Source organism: Quercus suber, unplaced genomic scaffold (genome assembly GCF_002906115.3).
Source record: "Quercus suber isolate HL8 unplaced genomic scaffold, Cork oak 2.0 scaffold_60, whole genome shotgun sequence".
NCBI classification, from domain to species: domain Eukaryota; kingdom Viridiplantae; phylum Streptophyta; class Magnoliopsida; order Fagales; family Fagaceae; genus Quercus; species Quercus suber.
The window spans coordinates 302578-317609 of NW_027069525.1; the positions used below are offsets into that span (position 1 = coordinate 302578).

At 33.6% G+C, this 15032-nt stretch overlaps 2 protein-coding genes across 2 annotated transcripts; both read right to left on the minus strand.

The window, feature by feature from the left end:
- Positions 1-887: 887 nt before the first annotated feature.
- LOC136067137 (uncharacterized) lies at positions 888-2111 on the minus strand. Its single transcript, XM_065772490.1, has one exon. It carries the CDS (start codon positions 2109-2111, stop codon positions 888-890), a length of 1224 nt encoding a protein of 407 aa, XP_065628562.1.
- A 4821-nt stretch (positions 2112-6932) lies between these two features.
- Positions 6933-8344, minus strand: LOC112040064 (LOB domain-containing protein 12). Its single transcript, XM_024072962.2, has 2 exons — positions 7714-8344; positions 6933-6991 (listed from the first exon to the last, which is right to left on the minus strand). Exons 1-2 carry the CDS (start codon positions 8342-8344, stop codon positions 6933-6935), a joined length of 690 nt encoding a protein of 229 aa, XP_023928730.1.
- Positions 8345-15032: the final 6688 nt, after the last annotated feature.

The window sequence follows — 15032 nt, forward strand, 5'->3', positions numbered from 1 at the left end:
ATGCCTGGCATGTCGTCATGGCTCCAGGCAAAGACGTCCAAGTTCTCCCTGAGAAATTGAATGAGCCTCGTTCTCATCTCAGGACTTAAGGTCGTCCCTATTCTGGTTGTTTTCGTCATTTCCCCTTCGATCAACTCCACTACTTCCAGTGCTTCCACCTTTTCTTCCTCTTTTTCTTCTACTATCCACGTGTGGTTCTCCTTAGCTGCTAAACAGCTTGATAGCATTCTCAAGCTAGAACTTGGTCTCCTTTAACTTCACCAACACCATCTTCCGTTGGAAATTTCACCTTCAAGCAGTAGGTGGATGTGGACGCCTTCCACTTGTTGAGTGCTGGCCTTCCGATGATAACATTATAGGATGAGGGACAGTCTACTACCAAAAAGTCTATCTGACGAGTCAACTGCTTTGGGTACATTCCCACTGTTATTGTCAGCGTCACTATACCTCTGGGATACACCCTGTCACCCACTGAAACTGACGAATGGAGAATCGAATGGACGAAGTCTTCTAGGATCCAGCTTCAATTGTTGGAATGCGGAAAAGTAAATGATATCGGCAGAGCTGCTGTTGTCCACGAGGATCCTTTTGGTGTTGAACCCTTCTATGGTGAGCATTATGACCAATGGGTCATTGTGAGGCTGTTTCACTCCTCTGGAGTCACTCTTGTTGAAGGTCATATCCTGATCAGTTCATCTGTGCTTTGGCAGGGGTGTTATATGGACATTATTCACTTGTCGTTGATGTGTTTTCTTGAGTGACTTGAATGAGCCCCCGATGGTAGGCCCTCCTGCGATCGTCTATATCTCCCCGACCACATTTTGAGGAGGTTGTGATTGACGGTCGTCGTTCCTGGATGAGGACCCATGTTGGCCTTTGTTTTCATCTCAGAATTTATTGTGTTCCCCCTTCTTCATGAATTTCTGCAGCTTTCCCCTTCGTATCAATTCTTCTATCTGCTCTTTGAGATCCCTACAATCTTCGGTGTAATGGCCATGATCTTTGTGAAATCGGCAGTACTTACTCTTGTCGCGGACATTAGGAGATGAGTGCAGTGGTCGTGGCCACTTAAGGTAGTGCTCGTCTTTAATCTGCGCTAAAATTTTGTCAACAGGCATAACGAGAGGGGTGAATTTTACCGTTCGTGGATTTTTATCATCTTTCCTTCTGACTCCGTCATTGATTCGACGCTCTGGTCGGTCCCGCTTTTGTCCTCTACGATTGACTTCTTTTCTTCCTTTGTCCCTTGGTCTGTCCCCATCCTTGATAGCAGCCAACGCATCCTCATCGTTCATGTACTTCTGTGCCTTGAGGAGCATTTCAGCCATCGTCTTTGGGGGGTTCTTCGTGAGTGAGCTGACGAGATCCCTGGACCTCAACCTTGCCTTGAAGGTCGTCAGTTGCACCATATCGTTGGCTTCGTCTACCTCCAGTGTCTCCCTCGTGAAACGTTTTACATACGACCTCAGGGTTTCCTTCTCTCCCTGCCTGATGGTAAGCAAGTGGTCAGCGGTCCTCTTTGGTCGTTGTCCTCCAATAAAGTGACGTAGGAAGGCGTTGCTCAACTGCTCGAACGTATCGATGGACGATGTTGACAACTTTGTGAACCATTCTCGGGCAGCTCCCCTGAGTGTAGTTGGGAAGGAACGACACAATATTTCATCTGGGGGCTGCTGAAGTCCCAGGGTCGTCTTGAAGGTGTTTAGGTGATCTTGGGGGTCCTTCAGCCCATCGAATGGCTCGAGCTGAGGTAACCGAAATTTTGACGGCACTGGACAGTCGAGGACCGCTGTTGTGAATGGCGAATCCGTTGCCCGGACCATCCGATCCACGCTTCGCTCCGTTTTTTCTTTGATGGAATTCCTTAGTTCGTCCATCTCCCTCCTCATCTCCCAAAGAATGTCTGAATTTTGCTCGACGGGAGTGTTTAGCCTTTGATGGTCACTTCTTTTGTTGCTATCCCCCTCATCTTCCCGATTTCCCTTCGAACGATTTTCCTCCTGCTGAAGCCGTAGCCTCATTTCTTGGTTTTGCCTAGTCAGTTCTTCAACTGTGGCTGCAAGGGCCTGAACTTGCTGAGCTAGGGCTGCAGAATCTTGATTGGACTCCATCCTAAAAAGAATAAGAATAAGGAACCACTATTTCGAGTTTGAACACGAAAATGTCGTTTCCCACAGACGGCGCCAAACTGATGGGTGTGAACTCGTCAGTACTGTTCGTCGGACGGAGATGATTCTTCAGCCTTTGAAGATGGTCACCAGTGTGGTGCCTACCACAACGCCTCCGATGTCAAAGTCAGAATATGAAACTCTCTTAAAAGAAAAGCAATATAAGATGAACAGAAAAGCAAATAAACAATCTCCTTTCTTACTTGTCTCACCCCTCTTCGTGGGAGTGTATGGGCTTTATATATGCCCTCATGGTCTCTAGCCGTTGGAGGAGTTATGGAGGTCTTAATGCTCCATTGGGTAACGTCTTGGGGCTGTGTTATGAGACATCAATGTCTTCAAACGGTTCATACAGTTGGAAGTGTAACCGTTTAGTTGATTGCATTAAATGGAATGGGTGTCTTCGTCAGTAATGTTGCCTTCCACGTTGTCTATCCTGAGGGTATTCTCGTCCGTATCGAAGGTCTCGTCCTCATGGGAAGGCTTGATAGTTTCGTCAGTACTTGTCTACCTCGTCAATTAATGACAATGCTATCAAGAAGAGCTGACTAAATTTCGCATGGGAGGCTAGTCCATCCGTGTAATAATTGTATCAATTATATCATCCTATAAACCCGTTGCTGACGCTACTTTTGGCACTAGCATGAAACAATTGGCCGACCATTCCAAGAACTTCAAATTGTGAATTGTATTTGCCAAATTTAGGCCCACTCACAAAGTGGTAAATTTTTAGGCACATCATTAATAATCAGGGTAAATTGTTGTAAAAGGAGGTAATATTCACTTGTGTTACCCCACTTTTTTGACATGACAATGAATAGAGTGTGTAATTTAGTGCTATGAGTGTTTGTAGATATGACTGAAGTCTAATTAACCTGTCCCCCATCCAAGTTATCATGCCATGTTCCAAAATTCATTGGCTCCCTTAATGGGGGATACCATTGAACATTTGAACCTGATACTTCAATGGCTTTTCGGTGAGACCCATACCCAATGGTGAGGCCGTGATAGTAGTTTGTCCTTTGTCATCCAGTACTGGCAGGTCTCCAAGGAAACCAATTCTTGCAAAGTATTCATTAATTTCTCTCTATGAATGGATGATGAAGCAGATTAAGATGGTCTCATTAGTCACTTCATTCACCATTCTTAACAGGTTAATCTTTTGTAATAATTAGTAATTTATCAACTACAAATACCAAAAGATGTTCCACTTGATTACAATTAGATACGCTACATGCATGTACTGTGCACAGACGAGAGAAATCACTAGAGAAAGAATGGCCTGAACTCTCTCTCTCTCTCTCTCTCTCTCTCTCTCTCTCACACGCACAATGACACAAAGCGAGGTAGTATATGATTGGAACTTACAAGTCAAGCAAGAGAGTAGAGACCAAATTAACTAGAGCATCTTATACAGAAGATTTTCAAAGCGAAGTATATTTAGACTAAAAGTCTAGAAGGCATGTGCTACAATTGGCTTGAGGTGCAGTTCAATGAAGCCATTTTTAGTTGTTAGTAAAGACTAAGTAAAGGTCTGGTTGGCAACCGGCAAGGTTAAATTTTTTATTTTTTATTTTTTATTTCCAACAATTTTCTTATATAGACTAGGAGTCTAGAGTAAATTTCAACTTGCAATGTGATTTCAAATCTCCAATCCTATGACAATATTTGGTTGGCATAAGATTTTTCAACAATTTTCTTATAATTTCCGACTAACTTGTTGAATTAATCAAATTTACTCTCCAATCTTTTAGCCTTTTTAGCATATTTAATACATTTTTTATATAGGCTTATTGAAGGTCATCATCTTTACCCAATTCATTATGGCCATGCACATCAAGATACTTAATTTCATCCATGACAATGGAGGTCAAGGATCTTACTCAAGAATCTTGCTTTGGTACCAATTGTTAGGTTAAAGTTTAGACACCATTCTCAATTTCAACGAAATTTAACCAAGTTGGATTAATTAATTAAACAATTATGAGAATGAATTCAGTTCAATTTTAATCATATAAATGCAACAAATCACAATAATAAAATTACAGAAATATATATATATATATATAACATGATTTGTGTATGATGTGAAAAGCCAATGGTAACCACCAAAGGAAAAACCACACCTAGGGTTTAGCCACCAACCCCTATGCAAAAATCCATTAAGTAAAATCGAAGTCTTTACAATTGAAATTAAAACTAATTTTTAGTTGCTACCTCCAATAATAATTTACTCAAGTAAACACATGCAGCTCTAACCTATTTGGACTCTTCTACTTTGGATTTTGCTGTAACAAACTTTTTGCTATACTTCAAGGGCCACCTTGAAGATTTCACAACAACCTTGATGGTATAATTACCATGACTTTAGCTAAATCACAATACAGCAGCAAATTGATCTTCAAATCTAATTTAGAAACTCTGGTGTGCGAATTTGAGAGAGAAGGTACAAAAACATCTAGGTATACGTGAAAGCTTCTCTTCTTCTAATTTGTCAACTTCTAATCACCCATTTTATAACCAGGCATGTAATTCCAAGTGATAAGTTGACTTAATGAACCTGACAGAACAAGCAATTGAGAAGATTTCAATTGATCAAGGAAGTTTCAAGCAGGTGTCAAGAAGTTAGACACTTCCCTATCTTGAGCTGTTTTGGAGTTAGTCTTGGAACTTGAAATAGAGCTATTTAACAAACAAGACTAAAGTTTTTGTTCAAAGATTGCCACCTAAACAGTTAAATATAGATCTAACAACATTATACAAAATATATAATCCAATATAAAATTTCTAAATTTACAAATTACAAAATAAAAATGACTGAAAAGGTTTAAGAACAAAAACCATTTAATTTGAAATGATTGTAGTGTTAAAATCAAAGCGAAATATAATACTGTATTGAAGGCCAAAGCCAAAAAGAGAAAGAAGACAAATCACAACCAAAAACTTGTTTTTTAGCGGCGGTTATAACCAAATACTAAAACTATTAAAAACTGTTGCTAAAAGTTAGATAGGCCTATGCCAGCAGTTTTCTAAATCGCTACTGCAACTTGAATAACCGCGGTTAAGTTTTCGTCACTATAGGTTATAGCAATGGTTCCTAGGAATCGCTGGTATAGAAATTATCTTTAGCTACAGTTCATAGAACTGTTGTTAGAGAATTAAAACTGTTAATACACACAACCCTTTCTTTTAGAATTAATTATTTATACCAGTGGTTATGTAACTACTGCTATAGATTCTTTAGACGGGGAAACTTATTACTAATTTTCTTCAATATTTCAATAATTTTAGCTAAGAATCTTATAGCTTAACTGGTTGGCACATTTCCAATAGAGATATCCAATGTTCAAATCCCCCACCCCAATAATCAATGTATAAAAAAAATTATTCCTGTAAAAAATTGTAATATTTAGTTATTTTTTAGACAAAATAGAAGACAATAAGAATATTGTAGTGATTTGATTATACTATATATGTGTGTGTTTACAAATTAAAAATTGCATGATATAGTGCTAATATAGACAGACATGTTTCATGCTTACTAAAAAAAAATTGCAAATATCCTTCAATTATTATTATTATTATTTTTACATTCTTGATTGTGTGTAACTAAATTTATTTTTTTTCTTTTTTGTTGGACATTGTTTCAATTGTTGCAAAAACAACTTAATTTGAGTAAGAATTCTATATTTCAAATCAATTATTTCTTACATATATATAAAAAAATTCAATTGTTTCTCGTATAAATCTTAGAAAAATAATATTAAAATTTCATTATGCTTAAGATAATTAATATAACAAAATAAACATATTTATTCTATTAGTAATCTTTCTAATCACATAGACCCCCCCTCCCCCCACATGCGTGCTCGCGCGCGCGCGCGCGCACACACACACACACACACACACACACACACACATATATACACAAAAAGTGCTACTAGGGAAGGTTTATTGTAGTAGATTTTCAAATACTACTACAAGTCTCTTTGTAGCAGCAGTTTTTTTGTAACTGCTATAATATACTTTTTTTTGTAGCGGTTTCCCAATTGCTACAATATACTTTTTTTTTTTCTTTTTTTGTGCTTCTATAAGTGTTTTCTAAATACAAAACCACAAAGTTTAATCCTTTTGTTTTTTTATACTCCTATGTAGAAAACTAACACCCTAATGATCAAAATACCCCTAAAATACTCATAATAACACAAAAACCTTAGAACTAAAATTGACCAAAATATCCCATGAATGTTCATAACTAGAGAAATATTTTTAAAATTTCAAAATGAATAATATACCCCTAGTCCCCCAAAATTACAAAATACCTTAGGAGTGATTAAAATGAAAAAAAAAAAATCCCTAGAATCACTAAATGATAAAAATACCCCCTAAACCATAGCATTACTACTATTACCTATTGGTTTAAACTGTGAAGATGTTTATCCTCAGCAATCTCAATGTGATGTGAAACACCTATTGAGAAGGCCTTAATTTCCTAACTCATTTTAGTGCATGTAATATATATATATATATNATATATATATATATATTAATTATATTATATTCTTTTTAGCAATGTGACCATATTTTACATCAAAAGGCATTTAAGGTATAATAACACACAAACAACAAAGAACTGTTTGAAAGATATTTAACATATAATAACACACAAACAACCAAGAGTTGTTTAGAAGACTAGAATATTGGAAGAAACTAATTATCTCACTTTAAATTGTTGCCTTAAATAACTCACTTTAAATTATCATATTAAGCTCCAAAATGTGTTGAACCATTCCCAAAATGTGTTACGTCAGCCCTGCGTCCTGCTGCCAAAATATAGAATACATGAATTAGTCACATAAAATTTTTAAAACTCTAAAATTAACTAGTTCACGTAGGTTCATTCCCAAATAACTACTTCACTTTTAAGGGTAGTTCCCAAGTAAAGATAAGAAAAGAGCTAATTGTCTAAGAAGTTATTAGATCACGCTTCTAAATAAGAAAATTATAGTATTTTTATATAGTTCACAACCTAAGTAAAGATACCAATTCAAAGAGAAGAAAAACATAGAAAAGGTAGAATTAAGCAAACTAGTTTATCCACCACGTACATGTCTCTCTTCGTGATCATCTTTCAATGAAAAGAATGAATGCATTTAGGAATACTATACTGATTTAGTGAAACCGAAAAGGAAGGGGATCTATCAAAGAGAAGCTTTTTCCTATACTATAGTAGACGAGCATCAAGCACCTACTCCAAAATGAAAGTGAAAAGTAGCAAGCTTCGCTTGAAGAAATGAGCCCCTATCCATTGCACGCTAGCTATCAAAAAGAAAAGCAGAAAGCTCCGCTTGAAGAAGCTAGCCTCTTTATCAGGGAAAGCCAATGCGCCCCTTGTATAGGGTTCCCAAAACCTGTGTATCCCTAAACTACAAGCTTTGAAACCCCTTTCTACAAACCGGGAAGCTCGAAGGGCTTAACAAGTTAGTTATTAACAAGTTATTACATCTTATTTCTAAATAAGAAAAACTGAGATTTAAGTAATTACCTGGATGATAGTATTGCTGGTGGTTAAATCCATAGCTCGAGTTCTGCTGCAATGGAACACCTCCTGAAGCAACAGTTTCTTGTCTAATTACTTTATCTTCGTAATCTAGAGAATAACCATATAGGTTAGAATCAACTATACCATTCCCAAGGTTGTTGTAATTCAATGTGTTACCAACAACTTCTCCACCATTAGCCATCCTTTTATCGTGTATCCCATTAGTCCCACTCCATTCCATCAAATTCGGCTCAACAACTTTATACCCTATACCTCCTCCTCCAGGTAATTGCATCACCTGATTTTCTTTTTGGCTTTGGCTTTTGTAATTCTTAAGTTCATTAAAAATTCTTGTATACTCTCCATAAGAACCCAAAACTGGATCTTTTTGTCTACAACAAGCTTCCCACACCAACGATTCCACTGCTTCTTCCCGGTCTTCCTCCCTGAGATTTTTGAGGATTCTTGTCACGTTGCTAACACCAAACACTTTATGCACCGCTTGAAATTCCCTACTTCTGTTTGCAGGAAAATAAGGCGCCAATATGCACGACTCCGTGCACTTCTTCCTTTGATGTTTGCAAGCAGCACATGCTGGATTTGCTGCTTGTGCTCCATTGTTATTCCTTTGCATCTTAAAAAATTCAAACTTGAAATCAATCTATTATGCAACACACACAACTTGTTTGTATTCTTAACAAATATATAAATAAATAAAACTTTATCAAGAAAAATTATGCACCGACTTGTTTGTATTTTTAACGAAGTACAAAACTTTATGAAAAACGAAAGAAATCTTTACAAAAATACAAAAAAAATAAAAACTTTATCAAGAAAAACGAATGAGTAATCATAACAGTAAGGGAGGAATAAATCAAGAAATATACTAACCTTTTTAACAAGTTGTTTGATGTGCACGCCAGAGGGACGGTTTGTATAAATAATATGAAAACAAGATGTAGCACGTAGAAGAAGAAAAAAGGCCTCTTATGTATACAGACTTACACGAAAAGATTGTTATGTAACTAAATCAATGGGATATTACTCTTATATATGGTTAAATATGATTTAGGTAGCTCATAAGAAGAACCAGAGTTCTAATTTAGTTTATTCATTCAAAATTTTAAGAGGACTGTTGATAATCCAATTCTGTGGAAGAAAGAACCCTAGCCCAGCTAGGTCAAAAATAAAATACATGACGTGTGCGTGTTGTGCACTCGGATAGAGTGCACGTGTGTTAAATACTTTAAATTACTTTCCCAACACATACGACACGAGTAGAGGAATTGCTGCTAAATTGTATTTGGTCTCTGTCGGTTGGATATACATCACGCGGTTTATAGCGCGTGGATCCAAAATACAATCTTTCTGGTCCACAGTACGGGAGCCCATGACCTTGGCCCAGTTGTCTTTTTTTTTCTTTTTTTCTTTTTTTTGATGAGAGCCCAGTTGTCTTTTAGTTATACTAGGATTTGAAAACTTACTCCTATTAAGACTTTTAAACGAAACACTTTAAATTTCATAGTGCTATCATTGGTGATTTTGGAAAAACAAAAGGATTAAGATTGTTATTTATGTATTTGCACAAGAAGTCCAATTTAGCGTAAAGCCCATCTAAGTCTAACCCTAGACTCCACTGCTTCCATATAAACTCTGTTAGAGTTTTTTGTAGCATGTAATTTATCCTACAATAAAGAAGTATCTGTTTTGGATTTTACAATGTGGATTAAGTCATTAGGCCAAATCATGGACTAAGTCATTAGGCCAAATCACGTAACCCTTGTCTTTTTCCTTTTTTTGCTTTCACCTTCACTCACAACAAAAAAAATATGAATTATAATAGTGGTCTTCTTTTGTAGCGATTACAAAAAGTGCTACTAGGGAAGGTTTATTGTAGTAGATTTTCAAATACTACTACAAGTCTCTTTGTAGCAGCAGTTTTTTTGTAACTGCTATAATATACTTTTTTTTGTAGCGGTTTCCCAATTGCTACAATATACTTTTTTTTTTCTTTTTTTGTGCTTCTATAAGTGTTTTCTAAATACAAAACCACAAAGTTTAATCCTTTTGTTTTTTTATACTCCTATGTAGAAAACTAACACCCTAATGATCAAAATACCCCTAAAATACTCATAATAACACAAAAACCTTAGAACTAAAATTGACCAAAATATCCCATGAATGTTCATAACTAGAGAAATATTTTTAAAATTTCAAAATGAATAATATACCCCTAGTCCCCCAAAATTACAAAATACCTTAGGAGTGATTAAAATGAAAAAAAAAAAATCCCTAGAATCACTAAATGATAAAAATACCCCCTAAACCATAGCATTACTACTATTACCTATTGGTTTAAACTGTGAAGATGTTTATCCTCAGCAATCTCAATGTGATGTGAAACACCTATTGAGAAGGCCTTAATTTCCTAACTCATTTTAGTGCATGTAATATATATATATATATATATTGTGTGTGTGTGTGTGTGTGTGTGTGTGTGTGTGTGTGCGCGCGCGCGCAATATAATTAATATATATATATATATATATATATTCTCTAAATGGTGTGTTTTTGTCATATATGAAACAACTCAAGTCAACTTCAAACAAATTTATGCTCAAATTTGACCTACGCAATATAATAGGGCCTAGTCTAGGATCATTTTAGTGGACATTCTTTTATTTTAAATATTAACTGAATAATATTTATGTTTTCATATATATTTTTTCATTTAAAAATCCATTTTCATATTTTTTGAGATACTAAGATTACTACTAATTATGTCCTTTAAAATTTTATATTGTGAATTTATTTAATCTTTCTTATGACATAGTTGATCTTACATATATAGAATTTTATCAATTTTAATTTTGAATAATTTCTATCTACATATGTAAATGTAAATGTATGGTTAGTTTATATTTTATAAGGGATAGCCTTTTTACATAACTTAATATGTTAATTGGACTATTTTCATCTATTTATATATATAAAAAAAAATTAATTTTAATTCAAAAAATAAATTTAAACAATCATTATAAGAATAAATATCATTTGATATTATTTTTGTTTCTCTTGACAATATTGAACTTTAAGTAATGAACAATGGATTTCAATAATAAATTTGTCTGAAAAAAATATAATTTTGATAGAAAAAGAAATAAAGAGTAAAATTTTTGGGAGATTAAAAATTTTGACTCTCTTAAACTACATCAAACATAGTAAAATATATTAATAGAATGCACAACATTTGAAAAGAGACATTCTATTAGACAATAGAAGAGGTCTTTCTTTTTTGGCTAGGGGAGAGACTTTACTTTTAGGGGACTTCTTCCATTCAGCGGACTTACGCCATTGCCTAAATAGTCTAATGGTTGAGTTACCCAAGTATTACATCGTGAATGTAGGCTGTCATCAAGACCAAACCATGTAATCCTACCATGCTTTGTCTTCTATCTTTTCTCTTTGCTTTTACTCGTGTTTTCTATATCACTTTTAATTTTAGCAGATTTTGCCACATTTTCAATAATTTAAATAAATACGAAAATGTTACAAAAAAAAAAATTACCAAAATTATGATAATAAACTTTTTTTAAATGTTGATGACGATGTGTAGGAAAATCTAATCTAGAATACTACAAAATTTGGAATGGTAGGGCAGTGGTAGCTCCTCTTAGGGTGGTTGCGCAAGATCGACAATGCCAAGCTGAATTATTGAAACTAGTTTTCCAGATTTATTTGATGTTACCATCTGTATGTCATTCATCTATTTGTTTTTCGTATAAACAATATAAGAGCACCTTTACTATCAGCAATGCTCAAGCTATTGATGGTTCAATAGATTAGGCTGTTAAAGCCCCATAATATATATATATATATATATATTTTTTTTTTTGTTGATAATCTGTTAAAGCCCTTAAAGCCCCATAATATATATATATATATATATATATTTTTTTTTTTTGTTGATAATCTGTTAAAGCCCCATAATAAGTACGTAACTGTTGATCTTAAATCATATGTCTTGAACTTACAAAAGTTAAGCTGTAATACTTGCTTAAAAATATGGGTTAAACTTAAAATAATAATAAATATACTTTAGTAGTACTGATATGCTTAATGAGCCAAGGCCTGGGCCACTAGCAAAGCTACTTGTAGCTAACAAGACAATTATCATACTCTATATGGTTTTATTTTTCCTTCTCTTCTCTTTTTTGAACTTCGATTTCTATTTGCTTAAGAACCTAACTAATGACGTTCTCTTTTGTTTCTGTCATATTGCAGGAAATCAATACAATTAGTTACTTCTGATCAAAGACACAAATCAAATATTGCAAGCAGATCATTACATATTTATTTTTTGGTCGACTGCTCATGCTTCCTTAACAATCAGGCAGTTAAAGTATAGTGATTTTTATTTTCCATGTTTAAATGATTCTTTAGGACTATTATTAGATATTGCATCTCCTTCAAGGCATGTAAAATATAAATTTTTTTTTTTTTTTAATATACGTAATATAGATGATCTGTTTGATCAGTATCCAATATTCCAATGTACTTTCTACAACGCAGCCACGCTATGAGCACAGAACAAATTATTCTTTTGCCTTTTACTAAAAAAAAAGAGTACTTTCTACAAATGGGATGTTTCATGTAGTTTAATTGGATGATTTTCAATAGTTTATTTGCATACTATTTATCAAAATATATGATTTTTGGTAATTTTTATGTTAAATATGTTATAAAAGATTAAGAAAAAAAAAAGTTAGGTTAGTTGTGAAAAAACTAAGACAAAAAGCAAAAACAGTTTTTCTTTTCTTTTAAAGAAGATCCCAAACGCACTCTAATTGTTGAAAAAAGAAAGAAAGTTGTGGTGTAGAGATGCCAATTTTGCCCCACCCCGCCTCGCTTCATCCCATGCAAGTTTTTTCCATCTGCAAAGGTGGTAGGGCGGAGATAGGGCGAGATTTTAGCTTCGCATCATAGGACAGGGTAGGTCAGGGATGGGTGTAGACTTTTTAGACCCAACATGTCCTGCCCCGTCTCACATTGATAATAGTTAAATTGTAAAATTTTCATACCCTAAAATCTTATTATTTAAACAAACATATCATCAATTTATTTTATTCTACCCAACAAGGATTTCTACCCCTCTTTTTTTTCTCTAGCAAGGTTGGAAATAAGGTACAAATTTTAACATTTTCTTTTGTCTTTATTATAAACAAATTTATATACTATTGAATCATTGATTTTGTATTATGAGATTTTTGTTTTTGTTGTGATATTGTTCTCTTAAACACTTTAATAATATTATTCAATTTTTGCTAAAAATTAGTTTGATTTGATGGGATAAATTTATTTTAATTTCAAGTATATTTTTATTAACGAAACGGATATTATTAAAAATAATTGCAATATTTGTGGATAAATTAACAAGAAGTTGAGTTTTACGGGATGGGGAGGGGCTTTGCAGGGCTTCAAGGGGCGGGAATAGTGCAAAAAAAATTTCCCTGTTATGCAAGACGAGAGGGAGATAGAATAAGACAAAACCATGCAGGGCAGAGATGGGGGCAAAGACCCTATCCTTCGAACTCGTCCCATCCTATTGCCATCCCTATTGTAGTGAGTTAACGGCCAATCCATTGTAAAATTTAGTCACTTTATTATAAATTGTGAAAAAGTTTAGAGAAAATATGGATATTACTCAATGTCCCAACTATTTATGGAATGTGAAAAACATATGATTAATCATCTCACTTTTTTGGAATTTAAGTAAGTGATATATTTGGAAATAATGTCTTATTCGAATTGGATTCGTTTTTATTCCATTTCTAAATTCGAAGCGGAAACTATCTCTCATGAGGAAGATTATTATATATACATATTTTTTTTATAGAATGTTATTGCTTCCTTAGAAATCAGGCACTTATACTATATGAATTTTCATTTTCCTTGTTTAAATTTCTAGATATTGCACTTTTTTTTTCAAGTCATGCGAAAGAAAAAGAAAAAGAAAAAGAAAATGTAGAATATGAATTATCTGTTTAAGTATTCGATGTTCTTTTTGCAAATCAGTTAGGTATCTAGTGTGGATGACTTCTTAATATATTTCTTCTTATTTTTCATCCAAATAAAATTTCAGGGCGTGTTTGGTATATGCACTTAAACAACAGTTTTCAGTTTTTAAATAATATTATACGTATTTCCACACACTTTTTCACCCACACATATTTTCAAAAAATATAAATAACGGTACTAGAACAACAATACCAAGCGGGCCCAATTATTAAAGTTTCATTATTTATTTTGAATTTTTTTAATAATCTATTATGTCAAGAGCTTTGTAACCTAATTGATACTTCTTTGGTGTTTTCAATTGAGTCATCTATTGTAACTATAAAGTTATAAAAAATAAAAAAATCATTTGTAATTTTTGGTTTTGCCAAAACTTAGATCTTACCATGAGCTTTGCCTTTCATCACATAGTTTAAAGTAATATTTTACTATCTATTTCATTGTTCAATTTTAATTATGGTTTTACATGGCATCCATGGATATATATTGACAGTAAAAACAAAAGTGATATCCTTATCCCTTTGACTCATATATAGCATACAATGTTATAAGTTATTACCATAATAATGTTTTTATCACGGCTTTGTGAAGATGACAAGTTAGGAATGATGGGAAATCAATTTTACATTGATCCAATCTTCTCAAAAAAAAAAAAAAAAAAAAAAATTTACATTGATCCATAACTAACGCTAATTTAAAAGAAAAAAAAAAAAGAAATCTTTCCAGGCACAAACCCTCAAAATATCTTGTTTACCAAACTCATCTCATTTATATTTGAAAAAAAAAAAATCAAATTTGCCCATTTTTTATACATAATTTAATAGTTACAAGTTACAATAGGAAAGGAGAATTTGAACCATGAATGTCTAAAAAACACCAATAAATGCCAACTAATTGAGCTACAAGGCTCTTGAGAATCTTGCTAGTTATCTTGCCATGTGTTTGGTCAAACAAGTTACGAAACCATGGATGTCTAAAAAACACCTAGAGATGCTAACTAGTTGAGCTACAAGGTCCTATTTATCTTGCCATGTGTTTGGTCAAACAAGTTATGAATTGACCTAAAATTAAACATTTCAAATAAACACCATGAGGTGCTAACTGGTTAAACTATGTACATCTTGAGAATTCACTATTTATCTATATGTTTGGTCAAACGAGTTACGATTAGAAACATATCAAATAACGTTTAGCTAAATTTAAGTATTAGTTTTTTATTTTTGGGTTGATAAATTCAATAGATACAA

Bases quoted from the DNA above. Each gene is read 5' to 3' on its own strand.
- LOC136067137 (XM_065772490.1), bottom strand. From the start codon at position 2,111: ATGGAGTCCAATCAAGATTCTGCAGCCCTAGCTCAGCAAGTTCAGGCC.
- LOC112040064 (XM_024072962.2), bottom strand. From the start codon at position 8,344: ATGCAAAGGAATAACAATGGAGCACAAGCAGCAAATCCAGCATGTGCT. The intron at 6,992-7,713 runs GTAATTACTTAA...ATATTTTGGCAG, and splicing joins CCAGCAATACTATCATCCAG to CAGGACGCAGGGCTGACGTA.